The sequence below is a fragment of the Leucopleurus acutus genome (assembly GCF_964270905.1).
Source record: "Leucopleurus acutus genome assembly, chromosome: 10".
NCBI classification, from domain to species: Eukaryota; Metazoa; Chordata; class Mammalia; order Artiodactyla; family Delphinidae; genus Leucopleurus; species Leucopleurus acutus.
This window is the reverse complement of record NC_139153.1, coordinates 31,627,227-31,650,370: the sequence shown is the minus strand read 5'-3', so window position 1 is coordinate 31,650,370 and position 23,144 is coordinate 31,627,227. Positions and strand designations below refer to the sequence as shown.

At 42.5% G+C, this 23,144-nt stretch overlaps 1 protein-coding gene across 6 annotated transcripts in view; it reads left to right on the top strand.

Annotated features, from left to right (window-relative positions):
• The window catches only part of ABHD6 (abhydrolase domain containing 6, acylglycerol lipase), a 61,148-nt gene that overhangs the window by 19,739 nt on the left and 18,265 nt on the right, over positions 1-23,144 (top strand). For all 6 annotated transcript variants that reach the window (XM_082848692.1, XM_082848691.1, XM_082848688.1 and 3 more), the window contains exons 2-3: positions 5,427-5,491; positions 13,613-13,765. In XM_082848692.1, coding sequence (XP_082704818.1) covers positions 13,647-13,765 — 119 coding nt within the window. In that variant the 5' untranslated portion in view covers positions 5,427-5,491; positions 13,613-13,646. The remainder of the gene's footprint in view (positions 1-5,426; positions 5,492-13,612; positions 13,766-23,144) is intronic.

Genomic DNA, 23,144 nt, shown 5'->3' with positions numbered 1-23,144 from the left:
CTCTGTATGACAGTCTAGATCCATCCACATCTCAAGAAATGACCCAATTTCATTCCTTTTTATGGCTGAGTAATATTCCATTGTATATATGTACCACATCTTCTTTATCCATTCGTCTGTCAATGGGCATTTAGGTTGCTTCCATGACCTGGCTATTGTAAATAGTGCTGCAATGAACATTGGGGTGCATGTGTCTTTTTGAATTATGGTTTTCTCTGGGTATATGCCCAGTAGTGGGATTGCTGGATCATATGGTAATTCTATTTTTAGTTTTTTAAGGAACCTCCCTACTGTTCTCCATAGTGGCTGTATCAGTTTACATTCCCACCAACAGTGCAAGAGGGTTCCCTTTTCTCCACACCCTCTCCAGCATTTGTTGTTTGTAGATTTTCTGATGATGCCCATTCCAACTGGTGTGAGGTGATGCCTCATTGTAGTTTTGATTTGCATTTCTCTAATCATTAGTGATATTGAGCAGCTTTTCATGTGCTTCTTGGCCATCTGTATGTCTTTCTTGAAGAAATGTCTATTTAGGCCTTCTGCCCATTTTTGGATTGGGTTGTTTGTTTTTTGAATATTGAGCTGCATGAGCTGTTTATATATTTTGGAGATTAATCCTTTGTCCGTTGATTCGTTTGCAGATATTTTCTCCCATTCTGAGGGTTGTCTTTTCGTCTTGTTTATGGTTTCTTTGCTGTGCAAAAGGTTTTAAGTTTCATTAGGTCCCATTTGTTTATATTTCCATTATTCTAGGATGTGTGATTTATGTCAAAGAGTGTTCTTCTATGTTTTCCTCTAAGAGTTTTATAGTGTCCAGTCTTACATTTAGGTCTCGAATTCATTTTGAGTTTATTTTGGTGTATGGTGTTAGGGAGTGTTCTAATTTCATTCTTTTACATGTAGCTGTCCAGTTTTCCCAGCATCACTTATTGAAGAGACTGTCTTTTCTCCACTGTATATCCTTGCCTCCTTTGTCATAGATTAGTTGACCATAGGTGCGTGGGTTTATCTCTGGCTTTCTCTCTTGTTCCATTGATCTATGTTTCTGTTTTTGTGCCAGTACCATATTGTCTTGATTACTGTAGCTTTGTAGTATAGTCTGAAGTCAGGGAGACTGATTCCTCCAGCTCTGTTTTTTTCCCTCAAGACTGCTTTGGCTATTTGGGGTCTTCTGTGTCTCCATACAAATTTTAAGAGTTTTTGTTCTAGTTCCATAAAAAATGCCATTGGTAATTTGATAGGGATTGCATTGAATCTGTAGATTGCTTTGGGTAGTATAGTCATTTTCACAATATTGATTCTTCCAATCCAAGAACATGGTATATCTCTCCATCTGTTGGTATCATCTTTAATTTCTTTCATCAGTGTCTTATAGTTTTCTGCATACAGGTCTTTTGTCTCCCTAGGTAGGTTTATTCCTAGGTATTTTATTCTTTTTGTTGCAGTGGTAAAGGGGAGTGTTTCCTTAATTTCTCTTTCAGATTTTTCATCATTAGTGTATAGAAATGCAAGAGATTTCTGTGCATTAATTCTGTATCCTGCGACTTTACCAAATTCATTCATTAGCTCTAGTAGTTTTCTGGTAGCATCTTTAGGATTCTCTATGTATAGTATCATGTCATCTGCAAACAGTGACAGTTTTACTTCTTCTTTTCCAATTTGTATTTCTTTTATTTCTTTTTCTTCTCTGATTGCCGTGGCTAGGACTTCCAAAACTATGTTGAATAACAGTGGTGAGAGTGGACATCCTTGTCTTGTTCCTGATCTTAGAGGAAATGCTTTCAGTTTTTCACCACTGAGAATGTGGGTTTGTTGTGTATGGCCTTTATTATGTTGAGGTAGGTTCCCTCTATGCCTCACTTTCTGGAGAGTTTTTATCATAAATAGGTGTTTAATTTTGTCAGAAGCCTTTTCTGCATCTATTGAGCTGATCATATGGTTTTTATTCTTCAATTTGTTAATATGGTGTATCACACTGATTGATTTGCATATATTGAAGAATCCTTGCATCCCTGGTATAAATCCCACTTGATCATGGTGTATGATCTTTTTAATGTGTTGTTGGATTCTGTTTGCTAGTATTTTGTTGAGGATTTTTGCATCTGTATTCATCAGTGATATTGGTCTGTAATTTTCTTTTTTTGTAGTATCTTTGTCTGCTTTTGGTATCAGGGTGATGGTGGCCTCATAGAATGAGTTTTTGAGTGTTCCTTACTCTGCAGTTTTTTGGAAGAGTTTGAGAAGGATGGGTGTTAACTCTTCTCTAAATGTTTGATAGAATTCACCTGTGAAGCCATCTGTCCTGGACTTTTGTTTGTTGGAAGATTTTAAATCACAGTTTCAATTTCATTACTTGTGATTGGTCTGTTCATATTTTCTATTTCTTCCTGGTTCAGTCTTGGAGGGTTATACCTTTCTAAGAATTTGTCCATTTCTTCTAAGTTGTCCATTTTGTTGCCATAGAGTTGCTCGTAGTAGTCTCTTAGGATGCTTTGTATTTCTCCGGTGTCTGTCGTAACTTCTCCTTTTTCATTTCTAATTTTATTGATTTGAGTACTCTCCCTCTTTTTCTTGATGAGTCTGGCTAATGGTTTATCAATTTTGTTTATCTTCTCAAAGAATCAGCTTTTAGTTTTATTGATCTTTGCTATTGTTTTCTTTGTTTCTATTTCATTTATTTCTGCTCTGATCTTTATGATTTCTTTCCTTCTGCTATCGTTGGGTTTTGTTTGTTCTTCTTTCTCTAGTTCCTTTAGGTGTAAGGTTAGATTGTTTATTTGAGATTTTTCTTGTTTCTTGAGGTAGGTTTGTATATCTATAAACTTCCCTCTTAGAACTGCTTTTGCTGCATCCATAGGTTTTGGATCATCATTTTTCATTGTCATTTGTCTCTAGGTATTTTTTGATTTCCTCTTTGATTTCTTCAGTGATCTCTTGGTTATTTGGTAATGTATTGTTTAGCCTGCATGTGTTTGTGTTTTTTATGTTTTTTTCCCTGTAATTGATTTCTAATCTTATGGTGTTGTGGTCAGAAAAGGTGCTTGATATGATTTCAGTTTTCTTAAATTTACTGAGGCTTGATTTGTGACCCAAGATGTGATCTATCCTGGAGAATGTTCCGTCTCGCACTTGAGAAGAAAGTGTAATCTGCTGTTTTTGGATGGAATGTCCTATAAATATCAATTAAATCTATCTGGTCTATTGTGTCATTTAAAGCTTCTGTTTCCTTATTTATTTTCATTTTGGATGATCTGTCCATTGGTGTAAGTGAGGTGTTAAAGTCCCCCACTATTATTGTGTTACTGTTGATTTCCTCTTTTATAGCTGTTAGCAGTTGCCTTATGTATTGAGGTGCTCCTATGTTGAGTGCATATATATTTATAATTGTTATATGTTCTTCTTGGATTGATCCCTTGATCATTATGTAGTGTCCTTCCTTTTCTCTTGTAACTTTCTTTATTTTAAAGTCTATTTTATCTGATATGAGTATTGCTGCTCCAGCTTTCTTTTGATTTCCATTTGCATGGAATATCTTTTTCTGTCCCCTCACTTTCAGTCTGTATGTGTCCCTAGGTCTGAAGTGGGTCTCTTGTAGACAGCATATATATGGGTCTTGTTTTTGTGTCCATTCAGCAAGCCTGTGTCTTTTGGTTGGAGCATTTAATCCATTCACGTTTAAGGTAATTATCAATATGTGTGTTCCTATTACCATTTTCTTAATTGTTTTGGGTTTGTTTTTGTAGGTCCTTGTTTCTCTTGTGTTTCCCACTTAGAGAAGTTCCTTTAGCATTTGTTGTAGAGCTGGTTTGATGGTGCTGAATTCTCTTAGCTTTTGCTTGTCTGTAAAGCTTTTGATTTCTCCATAGATGCTGAATGAGATCCTTGCCAGGTAGAGTAATCTTGGTTGTAGGTTCTTCCCTTTCATCACTTTAAGTATATCATGCCACTCCCTTCTGGCTTGTAGAGTTTCTGCTGAGAAATCAGCGGTTAACCTTATGGGAGTTCCCTTGTATGTTATTTGTCGTTTTTCCCTTGCTGCTTTCAATAATTTTTCTTTGTCTTTAATATTTGCCCATTTGATTACTGTGTGTCTCGGCATTTTTCTCCTTAGGTTTATCCTGTATGGGACTCGCTGTGCTTCCTAGACTTGGGTGGCTGTTTCCTTTCCGATGTTAGGGAGGTTTTTGACTATAATCTCTTCAAATATTTTCTCTGGTTCTTTCTCTCTCTCTTCTCCTTCTGGGACCCCTATAATGCGAATGTTGTTGCGTTTAATGTTGTCTCAGAGGTCTCTTAGTCTGTCTTCACTTCTTTTCATTCTTTTTTCTTTATTCTGTTCCTCGGCAGTGAATTCCACCATTCTGTCTTCCATGTCACTTATCCGTTCTTCTGCCTCAGTTATGCTGCTATTGATTCCTTCTAGTGTAGTTTTCATTTCAGTTGTTGTATTGTTCATCTGTGTTCGTTTGTTCTTTACTTCTTCTAGGTCTTTGTTAAACATTTCTTGCATCTTCTCGATCTTTGCCTCCATTCTTTTTCCGAGGTCCTGGATCATCTTCACTATCGTTATTCTGAATTCTTTTTCTGGAAGGTTACCTATCTCCACTTCATTTAGTTGTTTGTCTGGGGTTTTATCTTGTTCCTTCATCTGGTACATCTTGTCTATCTTTCTGTGAATGTGGTTTTTGTTCCTCAGGCTGCAGGATTGTAGTTCTTCTTGCTTCTGCTGTCTGCTCTCTGGTGGATGAGGCTATCTCGGTGTTATTTTTTTATGTTTAATTCCTTGACCCCTCTGGAATAATTCAGGGGTTTTGTGACCTTCAATCACCCATCTACCTGTCTCCTCATTTTTCTGCTGCAGTGCCTTTGCCAGCATCTCTGCTCTGTCCAGCCCTGTTTTTGAGCTTTGCGGTCCCCTGTCTGTAGCCACTCTTAATAGAAATACTGTATTCATTTTCCCATTGGTTGCCACCTTCCTCTCATTCCTTTCTGAGTATAACTTTAGGTAACCCTAATCCCAGATGGAGAAGGGGAGTTTTAATCTTTATTTGAAGGTCTTAGTTAAGTTTCAAGCCTTCAGTATCCCCTCTCACCCAAGCATGCCTGTTTCCCTTATTGCCTTTCTCGCTCCTGCAGGCCAGGTATCACCAGCTCAGTCCCTTACTTTATCCTCATTGCAGATTCCTTCTTTGACCTTCACACCCTCCTGGCCAAGCTCTTTATCTCACTTGCCCTGCCTACCCTTGGTGCAGGTTGTTTAATTAGGGGAGGTGACCTGAACCGGAGGGAACTTTAAAGCCACAGGATATTTGCGCTTCTCCTGTGCCAAGGAGGAGATGTTCTGCCTCCCCGGTTGGTTGTTAGCACTTCATTCATATTCTCTAATATGATCTAATGCTTTGTCATTTTCTTTCCTGTGATTCCAGAGTCTCAATTTCAGCTTCTGCCAGAACCAGTAGCAGTTGGGAAAGAAAGCTGTGCTCTTCAAAGAGTGAGTATAGATTTTTAACACCATATATTACGGGGTGGGTGGGCGGGCAAGGCAGCCCTTTAATGAGACTGGGGCTACTCTGTAAGCTCCCTGGTACCCTTCTGCAGGCCAGCCTGTCTGGGGGCAGAAGTGTTCTCTGGTGGGGAGGGGATTGGGCACCTGAAGATTTTTAAAGCTCAAGATATATATCCAAAAGCCCTCCCTTCTCAAAGACTGTGCCTGGAGCAGGGCTCTGAGTTTGAAGGGAGTCAAGAAGACCTGGACCTGTGGGGACCAGGATGCTTTCCTGGGGAGTGTGACACTTGAATCAGCCCCAAAGACAGAGAGGAGTTCATCAGGCAGGCGGGAAAGAAGTGCTCCACACGTAGGGGACAGTGTGAGAAAGATGAAGTGTGAGGCTGTGCGGGGCTTTTGTGGGGGCAGGAGTTGGATGTTTGGGGTGCAGGCGGAGGTGGGGGCCAGGAAGTTGAGTCGGGATCATACGGAGTACTCAGAGTTCACACTAGACCAGAGCCCCCTGTCCTTGGCATGAACTGAGAAGATTCCTCTGGCAGCTGGTGGTGGAAGGACTGAACGGGGTGTGAAAGAGCAGTCTTCACAGAAGTGGGAGCAAGGAGAGATGACGACCTGGACGCAGTGTGGCGGCCGAGGGAGCTGTGGTCTGACTCCTACGACGCCTCACACCTGGTGGGAATGTTTCTTCCCCCACGACGTTCCTAGTAAATGTTAAGCCAAAGGAATTGGTTGCACAGGCTTTCGGGGGGTGTAGACCCCCTGAATCTGTGCTGTCCAGCGCAGCAGCTCCATTTATATGTGGCTCTCAAGCGTTTGCAATGTGATGGATGTGACTGAAGGACTGAACTTTGAATTTTATCTAATTAATTTACACTTAAATAACCACCTATAAACAGTGCAGTTCGTCCAGACTCAGACAGGTTGGCTCCAGCACTGGCACCTCCTTGCCTGACAGGAGTGTTGAGCAAGGAGGAAGAGTGAGACATGCATCGGAGTCTGGGAGGCCAGACTGATGGGGATACTGTTGGCAGAAATTGACAAGTCAGGAGCAAGGGGAGAGATGTACCTGAGACCTTGTAGCACAGGACTTTTGGGTCATGGAGATAGTCAAGCAGGCTTTTGGAAAAGTCTGGAAGAAGGTCCTGGCCAGGTATGTTGATTTTTGCGTTTCCTGTAGGAGGGAGTGGCAGAGGGTGTAGATATGGTGAGCTCTTCAAGGAAGACAATGAAGAGCTCATCATGGGACTGTTCAAGGGGAAAAGTAAGGAACGCATCATGGGAATATCCAGGGGAGAGCAGGAGCAGAGAATCTTAGGAACCAAGCTTTGCATGCTCAGAGCCATGGCTTGAACAGCAGGGGTGTCTGAGCTGCAAAGTACAGAGGAGGAATGGGCTCAGCCAGAGTGAGGGGGAGACAAGGCCAGGAGAGCAGAGGTGAGCACCTTATGGCAGCAATCCTAGGGTCGTGCCACACGTTCAGTGATGACTGGGCAGGCTTAACCACTTCCTTGGAACTTTCAGTGCGATTTTCCTTCGTGATGGAGAAGATTCCTGTGACAAGGCGTTAGAGCTGCTCATTTCTCAAATTACTCTATCTCATCAATCCTGGGGCTTCCATACAAGAGAATCTTAGTATCTTTTTTAGCTGTTAGTCATTAGTAATAGATTTTTTTTTTTTTTTTTTGGTGGTACACGGGCCTGTCACTGTTGTGTCCTCTCCCGTTGCAGAGCACAGGCTCCGGACGCGCAGGCTCAGCGGCCATGGCTCACGGGCCTAGCTGCTCCGCGGCATGTGGGATCCTCCCGGACTGGGGCACGAACCCGTGTCCCCTGCAACGGCAGGCGGACTCTCAACCACTGCGCCACCAGGGAAGCCCTAGTGATAATTTTGAGGAATTGGTTTATCTTTACAAGAACCTAGTTTCAGGGCTTCCCTGGTGGCGCAGTGGTTAAGAATCAGCCAGCCAATGCAGGGGACATGGGTTTGAGCCCCGGTCCGGGAAGATCGTACATGCCGTGGAGCAACTAAGCCTATGTGCCACAGCTACTGAGCCTGCACTCTAGAGCCCGTGAGCCACAACTACGGACGCCCGTGTGCCTAGAGCCCATGCTCCGCGACAAGAGAAGCCCACGCACTGCGACGAAGAGTAGCCCCCGCTTGCTGCAACCAGAGAAAGCACGCACGCAGCAAGGAAGACCCAATGCAGCCAAAACTAAATAAATTAAATAAATAAATAAATAAATAAATAAAAATTATTGAAAAAAAAGAACCTAGTTTCAGAAATCAGTGTTGGGTAGATGCAACAATGTTTAACAGCTGGGATTTTATACTCAGATTTCAAGAACTTAGTGCTTTTTCGAGGTGGACAGCACTGTGGAAAGAATTTTCATATTGCAGAGTTAAAGAAAAAAATTATGAGCAGCACTGGTTTGTTTGTTGTTTTTTGATATTTTTTGGGTGTGTTGGTTCTTAGTAGCGGCACATGGGCTCTTCGTTGTGGTGTGCGGGTTTTCTCTTCTTTAGCTGTGGCGCGCGGGTTCCAGAGCACGTGGGCTCTAGCAGGCTCTCTAGTTGAGGCACGCAGGGCTTAGTTGCCTGCATTGTGAGACGGATTCTTTACCACTGGACCACCAGGGAAGTCCCAGCACTGGTTAGTTATTCAAAGACACCAGCAACAATAAGGTAACAAGTTGTTAACTTGTAAAGTTAGCATGTTACATCCTCTTAAAATAGTTCTGGAGAAGTGCAAAGAATGTCTATGGGAACACTGAGCTGGGAACGCTGAACTCCGGGTCTTTGTGTAACTGATGTACGATAAATATCTGCTTAGCAAGTGCTGAGAGAAGGCAAAGGTAGCATGAACCAGGCACACCTGCAGGATTGGACTGAAATGCAGCTCATGCCAGGTACCAGTCAGGTGACCTTGGGGGCATTTGTTAACTTCTGTAAGCTTCAGTTTCTCCATCTTTAAAATGGGAGAAATGCTTCTTCCTCCCAGTGTTGTGCAGGATAAAATGAGAGGATGTGTGTGAACCATCTACACGGGGCCTGGCATACAGCAGTCGTCCAGTACATGGAGGCTGTCGCTCTTCTATCTTTGGCTATGGTGGTAGTGGCCATGGTCATTATTGTTGTTGCTATAGTTATTAAAATAATCATGATTTTGAAGAGACCAGGACTTTAGTTTGTCAAAATTGATGGCATATGAGTAGATGTCCGGGGGAAGGCAAGATTCTATAAAAGTGTTTTACATTCTATTTATTCTTGGAATTTTGCTTTATACCTTAAGATTAAAGTATCAGAACTCAGGATGACGGGTTTTAAAAGTCAGTGAGAACATTAAAAGACAATTGTGGCACGTTATGCCTGACCTCTAACCCCTGACTAAACTTGGGAACATGAGTCCAATGTTTATCTAGATCTACTGATTAATTTTTGTCCCTGCGTTCAGAGATAAAGGCCCTGAATGCACAGCTTGGATGTTAACAGGGGAAGGCCACGTGGGAGCCTCCGGTCTCGGGGTGAGAGTGTGTTACCCTCCCTGGTACCATAAAGACCAGCTCTCCTTCCTGATGTCCCCTCGTGTCAGACTGTGCTGCAAAGCCGCTGAAATCACTGTCATTAACACTGGGGTGTCTCACGTGACACAACAGATACGTAAAACAAGTTCATTTTTCTTTTTCAGTCTATTCAGCCATTATCAAACACCAAAACGTTATCAAACATTAACCACGCACCAGATATTTCCCAGATACTGTTTTAGGTTTTGGGGAAAATGTAACAGGGAACGAGATTCTCGTGGGGAGCGAGCCAGATCCTGCTCTTCAATTGTCTGGCATAATTTCAGAAATGTTTTAAGTCACCAGAGTAGGAAAAGGCAGATGAGATGTTTTGGACGAATGTTCTCATTGATAGATGAGGGAACCAAGGTCTCCCAGCCTGTGCGTGGAAGAGCCAGCGGAGCGCCCCACCCCCAGCCGCGTGCCCGTCCATCACACACATCTGCCCCAGTGGCAGCCATTCATCTGTCACCACCATGATGTTCACCAGATCCGTGTATCACCTATTAGCATTTTTCTTTAACTCATTTCCTTCTTTTAACTTAGATTAATGTGCATCGCTACCATAAACTGAAAATATCCATAAAAATCAACACAACGTTATTAAATAGCTAGATACCGTTGCCTGTGGGAGGCTCAAGGGTTAGAAAGCTATTTTATAACCACACTGAGAGTTTCTCTTTGACCTAAGCAGGGCGGGAAAAGAACTGCAAAGAGATGACTTTCTCAGTGTGAATGTGAGTGTTACCTGATGCTGTGTAGCCCTGAGTGTTCTGCCCCCTGAAGTCATCTCGCAAACATCAGTTGTTTGGTCCCTGTGCTTAGGGAAACTCCACGCTCTACCCCTTAGTTGATGTTCAGTCATTGGTGATTCTGGGTTCACAAGGCTTCAGTTTTTCTGTGTCCAGCCTTGGGTACATAGAACATCCTATAAACAAACCCCAGCAGGGTAGGGCAGCTGCCTTTTCAAAGGCTGGGGCAAGTCCTTTGTAAAACGAAGGATGTTGCAGAGGTAGGAATAATGGTCAGCTCTTTATAGAAAACTCAGAAAACATGAGTGTCTTCACTCAGGGCCTGTCTGTATTTGCTGTCATCAGGGAAAGTGTGCAGGATTCTTTGTAACAAGTCCAAGCCTTGCTAAATTGATGATGCTCTGCAAAAGCTCCTTATTAAAGACTTTATTCTGCCGTTAAATGGAGGATGGAGCCAGATAAAACCTTCCCCCAAACTGACTGTGACATCCCTAGCAGGCATTGATGAAGCCATGAGGTTTCTTTTTGATGATCATGACTTCACGTTGGGGCTCCCATCTCCAGTGTCAGAGTCTGTGACATCTATGGCTTTGGGCACAAAATGTTCTAATTCCTAGTCTAAAATAACAGCATGCAGTTAACTTCCTGCAGCTCAGGAATCAGAATTCACGGCGGCCCTCAGCAGTTTTTAAGGCCTTTATGTGATGTGGAAAAGTCCTCTTGAATCCGCCAGTTCCCATCTTCACCAACTCTTGTGACCCACACTATTCAAGTAGATTCGTAAAATACCCTTCATTCTGTGATTAATTTGCTTACCCCTTGACAGTGGGACCTTTGTAGCATCGTAAATTGTACCCAGCATTAAATAGGTGACTCCTCTGGGGAGTTTTGTAATTATTGAAAGAGAGAAAAGTCAGGTCTCTTATAGCATCATTGGGAATGGTTGTCCCTAAAACAAATAGGATTGAACCCATTTTGTAACTTTGATTTTCATTAATTCATTTGCACCTTATTTGTGTCCTGTGCTTATTCTAGGCACTAGAAAGAACATGTATGATTATTCCTACCGTCTAGGAGCTCTGGTTCTGGGAGGAGAAAGAGGCCAGTGATATAAGTGTGCTGGAAAAAGTGTTTACAGTGACTGAGAAACTGAGAGGACAGTTGAATCAGAAACACAGACAGTGCTTTTGCCCCTGAGAAGGCGGCAGCTTTCATTACCCTAGACTCAGTACTGTCCCCGGATAGAGTGTGTGTGAAACTGAAAGGAACCATCTAACCCACCTACAGATGTATCTGTTTCCCCCTCTAGACCGAGGGGCTTCTTTCACCAAACCTCTCACAAGAGACCAAACATCTAAATGGAGATGTCACATCTTCATGGAGAAATCAGTGGGTGTTTAAAAGCAGAGAGGTTACAAAGATTGAGAAAAGGCCATTTGAACAAAATTAGACCAAGTGGAGTTAGGAGCAGAGAGAGTGGGTTCAAGCCAGAAACTTGTTTTTTAATCATGACTACCAGCTGAGTGACCTTGCGCAAGTTACTTAACCTCTCTGTGCCTTAGTTGCCTCAACCTATAAATATAGGGAATAAAACACTCACCTTGCCTGTCTGATGGAGTTGGTGTGCTCTATCAAGGGCTAGCAAATTACAACCTGAAGGCTGTTTTTTACAATACAATTTTATTGGCACACAGTCACATCCATTCATTACATGTTGTATGGCTGCTGTCTCGCTACAAGGGCAGCTTGAAGAGTTGCGACAGAGACCTTATAACCCACAATGCTGAAATATTTATCATCTGTCCTTTACAGAAAAAGTTGGCTGACCCCCATGCTCAGTGGTCATACTGTGCCATCTTGAAATCATCATAAAATTGAAACACACATCAGTTGATAGAGGTGTATATGGGACAAAGCCTTCCATTTCACAGGAAATATAAGGAAGACCATGATTTGCTAGATGTTTGCTTTTTCTTGAAGAAGCCTCTTTTTTATGTTAGTGAGATGCACACTTAACACAAGTGGCCAAGTCCTCAGATGGCAAAGGGCCACACCTGACTTACAGATCCTTGCAGAAGTTGTTTTCTCTATTGGGGAGGATGACGGGACTTGAAATATTTTTTATTCCATGAAAAAAAATAAATAAACCATGTTGTGAGTGAGTTCATGAGACAGGACTGGGTGGGGCCCTCTAATTCAGTGGTGATTTCTAGAGTGCCTAGAAATGGGTCAGGCCCTAGTCTGAATGCTGGGGATACAGTCCCTCCCCTCCTGGAGCTCACATCCTAGCCTTCAGATGTGTCCACCAAGTCTATGGAAGGACATCAGAAAGTATACTGAAAACTCTGCTGTTCTAATGTGTTCCCTCCTAACGTTTTACTGTATATCACTTATATGTGAAGTCTATGCCTGTACATGATACATAACCAAAGATTTTAAAGGGTAGACCGTGAAAAGCAAGTCTCCCTCTATCCCTGACACCCATCTGATTCCCCACCTCACATGCAACCACTGTTGCTGGTTTCTTGTACACCTTTCAGTGATAGTCTGTATATAGATAAGCATCCATGTGTACATGTGTACTTTGTCCTTCCTCTCCTCCCTTCCTTCCTTCCTTCCAGGCCTTCTGTCCTCCCTAACTCTTCATTTTTAAAAATTGCAAACCTAGGGGCTTCCCTGGTGGCACGGTGGTTGAGAGTCCACCTGCCGATGGGGGGGACGCGGGTTCGTGCCCCGGTCCGGGAAGATCCCACATGCTGTGGAGCGGCTGGGCCTGTGAGCCATGGCCGCTGAGCCTGTGCGTCCGGAGCCTGTGCGTCCGGAGCCTGTGCTCTGCAACGGGAGAGGCTGCGACAGTGAGAGGCCCGCATACCACAAAAAAAAAAAAAAAAATTGCAAACCTAGTAGGAAAGTTAGAGGTTACCAGTACATTTCACCACACTTACTTTATTTCTCCCTCCCCTACACACACATGCACGCATGCACACACACACACGGGCAAACCCAGATGCACACACGCATGCACACATGCATGTACACAATGCACACACAGATGCACACATGCTCACACACACACACGCACATATACATTTTTTCTCTCCTCAGCTTTTAAAAGTGAGCAGCAGATATTACTATTCTTTATCCCTTAATACTTCAGCAGACGCTAGGAACAAGGACGTTCTCTTACATATGAACATAACCACAATTTCATCACCACACTCACTGATACAATAATATTATCTAATAACCAGTCCTTACTCACATTTCCCCAGTTGTCCCCAGTTTCCTTTATAGCTTAAAAGAAACTCCAGGGTCATCTTAAGGATTCCTCATTACATTTAGTTGTCCTGCCTATTAGATCTTTTAAAGCACTTGTCTCCTGATCCTTGCTCTCATTCTGTGTCATTCACTTCTCTGTTCTGCTTTGCTTCTTCACCTTGTCTCCTGAGATGGACTTTCTTTTTTATAAATTAAAAAAAAATTTTATTTATTTTTGGCCGCATTGGGTCTTTGTTGCTGCATGCAGGCTTTCTTTAGCTGCGGCGAGCTGAGGCTACTTTTCGTTGCGGTGCGCGGACTTCTCATTGCGGTGGCTTCTCTTGTTGTGGAGGACGGGCTCTAGGCGCGCGGGCTTCAGTAGTTGTGGCTCACGGGCTTAGTTGCTCCAGTGCATGTGGGATCTTCCCGGACCAGGGATTGAACCCGTGTCCCCTGCATTGGCAGGCGGATTCTTACCCACTGCGCCATCAGGGAAGTCCCTGAGACGGAGTTTCAATACTGTCTCTCTCTTCAGCCCCTGCAGGTGTCAGCCAGCCCTAAAGAGCAGGATGGATCTTGACGTGGTTAACATGTTTGTGATCGCGGGCGGGACGCTGGCCATCCCGATCCTGGCGTTTGTAGCCTCCTTTCTCCTGTGGCCTTCGGCACTGATAAGAATCTATTACTGGTAAGTTCATTTTATAGTTCAAGTTTTCAGGAGTATCATGACCATGCCACCTTCTCTGCTCGTCCTTTTTGGTTGTGGCTGTTCAACATTTATCATGAAATATTTCAAACTTACAGAAAAGTTGAAAGACGTCCTTTCTTGAATGTTGGGAGTGTTCCTGAAGTAGTGGTAGCTTCTCCCCAGGTAAAATCTTCCAGGTTTCTGATGGTGTCTTTACTCAGGAGATCACCCTGTCTCCCAACGTCACTGATTCATGGGAATTCCTTTGGTTTTTCTTGGTCGTTGGATTCTGATCCAGTGATGTCTTGACAGGTACAGTGAAATACACTGAAAAATGAGTTAGAAAGAGTAGGATCGTGGAGATGGCATGGATAGGACAGAATGGTTTTAGATGTTTTTAAAAGCAATCATTAGTCGCGCCCACCCAGGGACGCCAAAAAAAAAAAAGTGTTCATTAGTAAAGTGATGGAAAAGAAGTTTCCAAAACTTCTGTCATTCTTGAGTCACCTTTATGCTTCTTGCTTTATCTGCATACCACCTCTACTTTTCTTTTGTATTTTCTTTAGAGTGACTTTTTAAGAAAACCTTCAATCAGTTTAAGAGTGACATATCACTACCTTAAGTGGAAAACTTGCCATACATACCAAAAATATTAAATTAATATAAGAAAGTAAAAATAAGCACAATGCCATTAAACTCTGTTCATAAATTCTAGCCTAGATACCATTGCCTACCAAAGACTCTCTCCTTTCTCTGTGTCAAAAAGTCTGGGAGGTGTGAAAGGTATAGAGCCTTTCTCCTTGATGGAATCAGAAGGTTAACAGTTGAAAAGAGAGAAGCTTTCTCATGATGTGCCTCAGGGGCTTTTCATGCCACAGTCCATTTACCAAATAAAATCACCTCTCACACTCCCATGGTTTCATCCCATGATGAAGGAAATACTGAAATAGACCTGGTTCCTCTCTGTGCCATAGGGAAGCACACTGAGATTTAATCACAACTTCTGAAACTTAGGACTGCGTTCTGTGCCCTGAGAAAAGAATGCAGGGAGGTTGTGCCGGTGCCCTTTCTCTGCCCTCCGTTCTGGCTCCCTTTTGTTTCATTAGAGTGTGGAATTTTCCGCCTGCCAGCCAGGCTCTGATCCTTGAAAAGAAGCTAATTGAACAGAAGGGAGCTTTCATGTTTCACTCACTCTTGTGGGGAGGTGATGACCCCTTCCTAGGGTCACCCAGGACCCACCTCCGCATGGATGAAGCTAAGACTCTGCCTGCTTAAATGCCATAGCCCTTGAAGCACTGGCAGTAGGAGTGCTTTGGGGCCAAGGCTCCCATGTGGCCCCTGACGTGGAGAGGCCAGAGTGGTGTGCCCCTCTCCACCCTTGAAGTGAAGCAGAGAATGCCGTTCAGCGACGTGACCCATAACCACGTATGTGGCTGCATGCAGAGGTGTGATTATTCTACCCTCCGCATGCGGAAACCAGCCTCTGCTGCAGAGCCCCCCAACACCCACTTCCTGGGGCCATTGCAGAGAAGGCTTTCAGAGTCAGAATGTTAGAATAAGTTTGATGCTTGATCTTTCGAGAGAAAATTAACTTCATAGCAAGTAATTGACTTTTTTGAGTTAAAATTCATATAATTTAAACTTCACCATTTTAAAGTGTACATTTAATTGGCTTTCACCGTACTGTGAATTACCACTATCTAATTGAGAACATTTCCATCTCCCCCAAAAGAACCCCCATACTTGTTAGCAGGCACTCCCAGTTTTCTCCTCTCTTCATCCCCTGGTAACTAGTAATCTACCTTCTGTCTCTTTGGATTTGCCTGTTGTGGACATTTCATATAAACGAGATCGTACGATTTGTGTTTTTTTGGGGTCTGGCTTGCGCTTTTCAAGGCTTACCCATGCTGCAGCGTCTGTCTGTACTTTGTTCATTGTGATGGCTGAATAATGGTCCATTGTATGGTTATACCACATTTTATTTATCCAAATGGACGTTTGCGTTGTTTCCACTTTTTGCTATTATGAATAATGCCTCATAGCAAATAATTCACTCTTATGAACAAGTAATACCACCAAAACCCAGAGAGGCCCCACAGAGAACATTCAGTCCTTTATTATTTGACCGCGCAGATGCAGGTGACCTAAAGCCTGCCCATGCCTGTCACTTCACTCAGAGCTATAGCTGGAGGATGAACACAGATCTCTTTATTTTGTGAACTCAGCCACACAGGCCAAGAAGAAACCCAGTTGGCTGGGGAGGATGAAAATCCTAGAAATCCTTTGGGATTATGCCGGGTAGCGCTGTGGCAGAGGGGCTGTGATTACGGTAATAGCACCTGTAATGCCATTGCAGGATCGCTGGAATTCCTGTGAGCGGCTTCCCCCACCCCACTGAAACGCACAGCCTGTTTGCTTCACATCACCTCACTGCAAGTGACACTTGCACGGTGGTTGTCATAGGATGAGCAGCTTTGCTGTGAGTCACTTAATGTCCCTTAACCACAGCTGCTCCTCCAAAGGCCTTCCTTTACTCAGCTGCCCGTAATGACCACCCATAGGTTCACCCTGCAGACCTGGCTTAGCCAAGTTAATTTTCAGGATTGCGATGTGTACAGGAAAAGCAGGCAGTAGAGGTAGCTGGGCATCCCTGATACCCCAAGCCACGCTGCCGAGTGAGCGTATGGGTATGAGGAAGGCATCTCGGGGCGCTCTCGCCTGGACTTCCCTCTAGGTCTTCTGAGTTCCTCAGGGCACAGTGTCCCCGGTGGGTCACAGCCAGCCTTCAGAGAACTCTCTCTGGGTCTAAGTGTCCCTGGAGCATGGCTAGCACAGTTCCACAGAGATGGGGACTGTGATAGCTCCTTCAGGAGATGGCAAACATGTGGCTGTGAGAGTCCACAGACAGCCACACTGGAGATGCCGTGGCCACTGTGGGTGACATCAGGGGCTGCTCTGGCTTTCGTTTTCTAAACTGTCAAAACTGTTCACCGGGGCTTCCCTGGTGGCGCAGTGGTTGAGAGTCCGCCTGCCGATGCAGGGGACACGGGTTCGTGCCCCAGTCCGGGAAGATCCCACATGCCGCGAAGCGGCTGGGCCCGTGAGCCATGGCCTCTGAGCCTGCGCGTCCGGAGCCTGTGCTCCGCAACGGAAGAGGCCACACAGTGAGAGGCCCGTGTACTGCAAAAAAAAAGATAAGAAATCATACATATAAGAGAGAGAAGAGGATAATTGGAAAAGAAGAAATAAAACTGATGTTGTTTCTGATGGCAAGATTGTGTACATAGGAAGTCCAGAAGAATCTATCGATAATTTGTTAAAATTAAAAATGTGAGGGGCTTCCCTGGTGGCGCAGTGGTTAAGAATCTGCCTGCCAATGCAGGGGACACGGGTTCGAGCCCTGGTCCTGGAAGATCCTACATGCTGCAGAGCAACTAAGCCCGTGCACCACAACTACTGAGCCTGCATTCTAGATCCCGCGAGCCGCAACTACTGAATCCACACACCACAACTTCTGAAGCCCGTGTGCCTAGAGCCCATGCTCTGTAACAAGAGAAGCCACCGCAATGAGAAGCCCGTGCACCACAACGAAGAGTAGCCCCCGTTCACCACAACTAGAGAAAGCCCGTGTGCAGCAACGAAGACCCAAAGCAGCCAAAAATAAATAGATAAATAGACAAATAAATAAATAAATAAATAAATAAATGAATTTGGCAAGATTGCTAAATACAAGATAAGTAAACAAAAATCAGTTGTATTCTTATATAATAGCAACAAACAAATAGAAAATGAAAATATCTTGTATCAACAAATATAAAATACCTAAAAATAAATCTAAAGAACCATGTGCAAAGCCTTTACTCAGAAAACTACAGAGTATTAGTGAGAGAAATTTTGAGCGACCTAAATTAATGGAGGGGATAGACAATATTTGTGAGTTGCAAGACTTTCCAATAGAGAGATGTCAGATTTCCCTACAGTGACCTGTAGATTCAGTGTACACACGTTTTAAAATCCCAGCAGGTTTTTTTCTTATGGAATTTAATAAACTGATTCTTACATTTATAAGGAAAAGCAAAGAGCCAAATTATGCAAGACAGGACTTCCCTGGTGGCGCAGTGGTTGAGAGTCCACCTGCCAATGCAGGGGGCACAGGTTCGAGCCCTGGTCTGGGAAGATCCCACATGCCGCGGAGCAACTAGGCCCGTGAGCCACAACTACTGAGCCTGCGCGTCTGGAGCCTGTGCCCCGCAACAAGAGGCCGCGACAGTGAAAGGCCCGCGCACCATGATGAAGAGTGGCCCCCGCTTGCCGCAACTAGAGAAAGCCCTCGCACAGAAACGAAGACCCAACACAGCCAAAAATAAAAATAAATAAATAAAAATTAAAAAAAAAAGTAAAAAAAAAATTAAGCAAGACAGTCTTGAAGGAGAACAATATTAGATGATTTACACTACCAGCTATCAAGACTAATTATTAAGCAATAGCAGTCAAGACGGTGAAATTGGCACAAAGGACAAATAAACCAATGGGACAGGAGAGTCCGGTAGCAGGTGTACATAGATACGGTCTCTTGAATTGTGACAGGTAGCACTGCTCTGCAGCAGGGAAAGGGGACTAGGTTAACTAGATATCCATCTGAAAAAAAGTCAAACTTGACCCCTTTGGCAGGTAGAATTACTAAAACAGCCCCACCAAGAACTACCTCCATTATCCCCAGAACCTGTGAGTATGATGAAATATCACTCCCACGGTTATGTCGTATTATATACACTTGACCTAAAGATGGGGAGATCATGGCCAATAAACATGTGAAATGATGATCAATTTTGTTGGCCCTAAGGGATATTCAAATTAAAACCACAGTGAGATACCATTTCACACCCATCAGAATGGCTAAAATGAAAAGGGCTGACTGACAATTCCAAGTATTGGCAAGGATGTTGTATTAGTTCCCTAGGGCTGCTGTAACAAATTGCCACAAACTGGGTGACTTTCAACAACAGAAATTTATTCTCTCACAGCCCTGGAGGCTAGAAATACTAAACCAAAGTGCTGGCAAGGTTGGTTCCTTCTGGACGCTCTGAGGGAGGATCTGTTCCATTTCCCCGTCCCTAGCGTCTACTGGTTGCCAGCAACCCTTGGCATTCCTTGACTTGTAGTTGTGTTACTCCAGTCTCTGCCTCTGTCTTCACATGGTGTTCTTCCTTCTGTGTGTTTCTGTGTCCTAATTTCTCTCTTATAAGGACACCAGTCGCATTGGATTTGAAGCCAGCCCTAATCTACTATGACCTCAACTTAACTTGACTACATCTGCAGAGACCCTATTTCCAAGGTCATATTCACGGTTTCCAAGTGGACATGAATTCTAGCGGGATACTATTAACCCACTACAGATTTGCAACAACTAGAATCTGGTGTATTGTTGACTGAAGTGTAAACTGGTTCAGCCACTTTGGAAAACTGTTTGACAAAATGACCCACTGATTTCACCCAACAGAAGTGTGTATATGTATTGATCAAAAGATATATACAAAAATAGTTCCATAGCAGCTCCATTTATAACACCTCCAAACTGGAAATACCCAATGTCCATTAATACTGTAATAGATAAATGAATTGAGGTATAGTCATACCATTATTCACACAATGGAGTACTATATAGCTATGAAAATGGAAAGAAGTAATGCTACATTTTACAACATGAATGATCCTTACAAACATAATATTGAGTGGAAGGAGTCAGATACAAATAAGAACTTATTGTATGATAAAATTCTAAAACATGCAGAACTCTCCTGTTTGAAAATGAGGTAGTGGGTACCTTTAGGAGGTATTAATGGGGAGGGGCATGGGGTGGATATCTGGGGTGCTGGTCGTAGTCTAGACCTTGATCTGGGTGGCAGATAATGGGTTCATTCACTTTGTGCAGATTCATCAGGCTGTACACTTATAATATGTGTACTTTTCTGTATTATTTATACTTACATTGAAAGTTTCTCTAAAAAATAACAATGAAGGATGTAGAGAAATTGGATCCCTCATATACTGCTAGTGGAGAATGTGAAATGATGTAACCACTTTGGAATACAGTCTGGCAGTTCCTCAAAAGGTTTTTTTTTTAAAAGCTACTATATGACCCAGGAATTCTACTCCTACATGAACTGAGAACACCCAAGAGAACAGAAAACATATGTCCATAGGAAAACTTGTATATGTATGTTCATAGTGGCACTATTCCTAATAGCTCAGTAGTGGAAACAACCCAAATGTCCATCAACAGATGAATGGATAAACAAATATGGCATATCCATGTGATGGAATATTATTTAGCCTTAAAAAGGAATAAAATACTGATATATTCTATAATGGATGAACTTGAAAACACTCTAAGTGAAATACGCCAGACACAAAAGGCCACATATTGAATGAACCCATTCATGGGAAATGTCTAGAATAGGCAAATGCATAGAGACTTGAAGTAAACTGGTGGTTGCCAGTAGCTGCAGAGGAGAATGGTGAGTGAGTGCTCATGGGTATGGATTTCTTTCTTTTTCTATTTTAATTGTGGTAAAATATACACAATATAAAATTTACCTTTTTAACTATTTGTAAGTATATAGTTCAGTTGGGTTTCTTTTTTTTTTGAGATTGAAGCAGTGCAAGCTTTATTCAATGGCCAGAGAATGGAGAAGTGGGAACTTAGTTTACAGCTGTCAACTTAGTTTACAACTATTACCTTAATGGCGAGAAGGATTTGCTTTTCTGGGGATATAGTTGTTTTACAATGTTGTGTTAATTTCTGCTGTATACAGTGAAGTGAAGTAGAGTACCCTATGCTCTACAGCAGGTTCTCATTAGTTATCTATTTTATACATATTAGTGTATATATGTCAATCCCAATCTCCTAATTCATCCCACCCCACCCCCCTTTCCCTGCTTGGTGTCCATATGTTTGTTCTCTACATCTGTCTCTATTTCTGCACTCAGGTTTCTTTTTGATAAAAATGTTCCAGGATTAGTGGTGATGGTTGCACAACTTTGTGAATATACTAAAAACACCTCAGTCGTACCATTTAAAAGGGTGAATTTTATGGTATGTAAATTATATCTCAATAAAAAGAAATGTATATTCAACATCCTTGTCCTTAGGGAAATGCAAATGAAAACCACAGCGATATACTACACACACATTAGGATGGCTATTATTAAAAAAATGGAAAATAGCAAGTGTTGGTGAGGATGTAGAGAAACTGGAACCCTTGTGCTTTGCTGGTAGAAATGTAAAGTGGTATAACTACTGTGGAAAAGTTTAGTGGTTCCTTAAAAAGTTAAACACAGAATTACTATGTGATCCAACAATTGTACTTCTATACCCCAAAGAATTGAAAGCAAGGACTCAAACAGATACTTATATACCAATGTACATAGCAGCATTACGCACAATTGCCAAAAAAATGGAAACAATCCAAATATCCATCAATAGATGAATGATAAACAAAATGTGGTATATACATACAATGGGATGTTATTCAGCCTTAAAAAGGAATATAGTTCTGATGTAGGGTACAACATGGATGAACCTTGAAAACATTATGCTAAGTGAAATAAGCCAGACACCAAAGAACAAATGATTCCACTTATATGGCTATAATATTTGTCACAAAATTTTCCACAGTTTTCCCTGGAATTTTGGCAAATGATATATTTGAAGGACAGAATCTTTTTTATATAATAATAAAACTACCATTTATTGAATATTTCCCGTGTGTTGGGCATTGAACCAGAATTTGTAATGGATTATCTCTTTTAATCTTAACCATATATATCCTTAGTAGAATGCAACATTTTCCCATACTATAGATAAGGAAATTGAGTTTCACGATCATATAGCCAGTAAATGAATGAGCTGGGATATGAATGAGTGAACAAATTCATGTTACCGTATCATATTTGATATCATGAAATATGTATGTTTTGTCATAAGAAGAGCTGTTAAGCTAGCCAGTTTTATTGTATCTTTAATGTTTTCAATAGGCAATATATTCATTGAAAAAGTACTAAAAAAAGCATGGTAAGTCTGCCTCCCACCGCTGTTCCCTCTCCACCTACTTCTCACAGTATTTCCCACCTCCGCTCCAGATACTCATTTTAATAGTACCTTGTATATGCTCCCATGCATTTTGTATGCAGGTATGAGTAAATATGAATATATATCCTCATCTCCCTCTCCCTTTATTTTACACAAAGGGTTAAAGTTGGTCCATTTAGGCTATTTGCTATTGTAAGACTTGGCTACCTCTTTGGTGCAAAGTATACCACAAAGTGAATCTCTGATTGAATTAATTATCTTTCATCTTGTAGAGATTCTTCATGCAGAGAGTTCAATTTGTTTAGATGGTAATTTCATATTGAAATCAGTTTCAGGCCAAACTCCAGCACTGCCAAGTCTTATGTAACCAACAGAAGCTGAGCTTTCAACCAGCTGCCATATGTTGTAAGGAATAAAACCAGAGGACTGATGAGATAATTCTTATGAAACAAGTTCTCACTGTCAGAGTCTCTAGGAAAAATATATCTGGAGTGGAAGGCAGGGGAGGGCGTATGACCTTTTATCAAGCTTATCCACCATAGTGGAAATTATGTCTGTACAAAACCAAATGTTTGTTACCATAAATTCCGCATCACAATTAAAATCCAAACAGTTTTTTTTTTTTTTAAGCAGTCAACTCAATCAAAGTCCAATACTTGAGAATGAATAGCTTCTTTGAAACCACAGTAACACTTAAATATGGTTAAGACTCTGATGGCCAGTCCTTGTGTCTGAGTGATTCCCTGGGCCCAGCAAAGGGACCACGTTTCCAGAGCCCTGAAGACAAGGGATAACACCCCAAAATATGGTCTGATTTTCCACTCCACGTTCATTGGCCAGGCAGCTGCTAAGAACAAAGGCTGCATCTCCCAATACCTGGCCAACAAATGCAGTATATCCTCATAAACTGATTGCTTCTCTGAGGTGCCCTCAAGTGTATTTGTGGAGAAGCTTCAAGAACAAGTCAAGGAGCAGCTGTCCTTCTGTGAGACTGGAGAGATTCCATGAAAGAATCTGGATGTCATGAAGGAGGCAATGGTTCAGGCAGAGGAAGCCACCGCTGAGATTACTAGGAAGCTGGAGAAACAGAAGAAACGCTTCAAGAAGGAAAAGAACAGCTGGCTGCAGTTCCCTTGCATCTTCAGAAAACAGCGTCAGTGCTCAGGGGGAGTGCAAGGAGACAAGCGCAAGACCCAAAAAGAAGAAAGTGAAAGCCCCAGGAGGCTTCTCAGGAGAATGGCACGGAAGATTCGTCGGTCTCTTTCTCCAAACCCAAGAAAAAGAAAT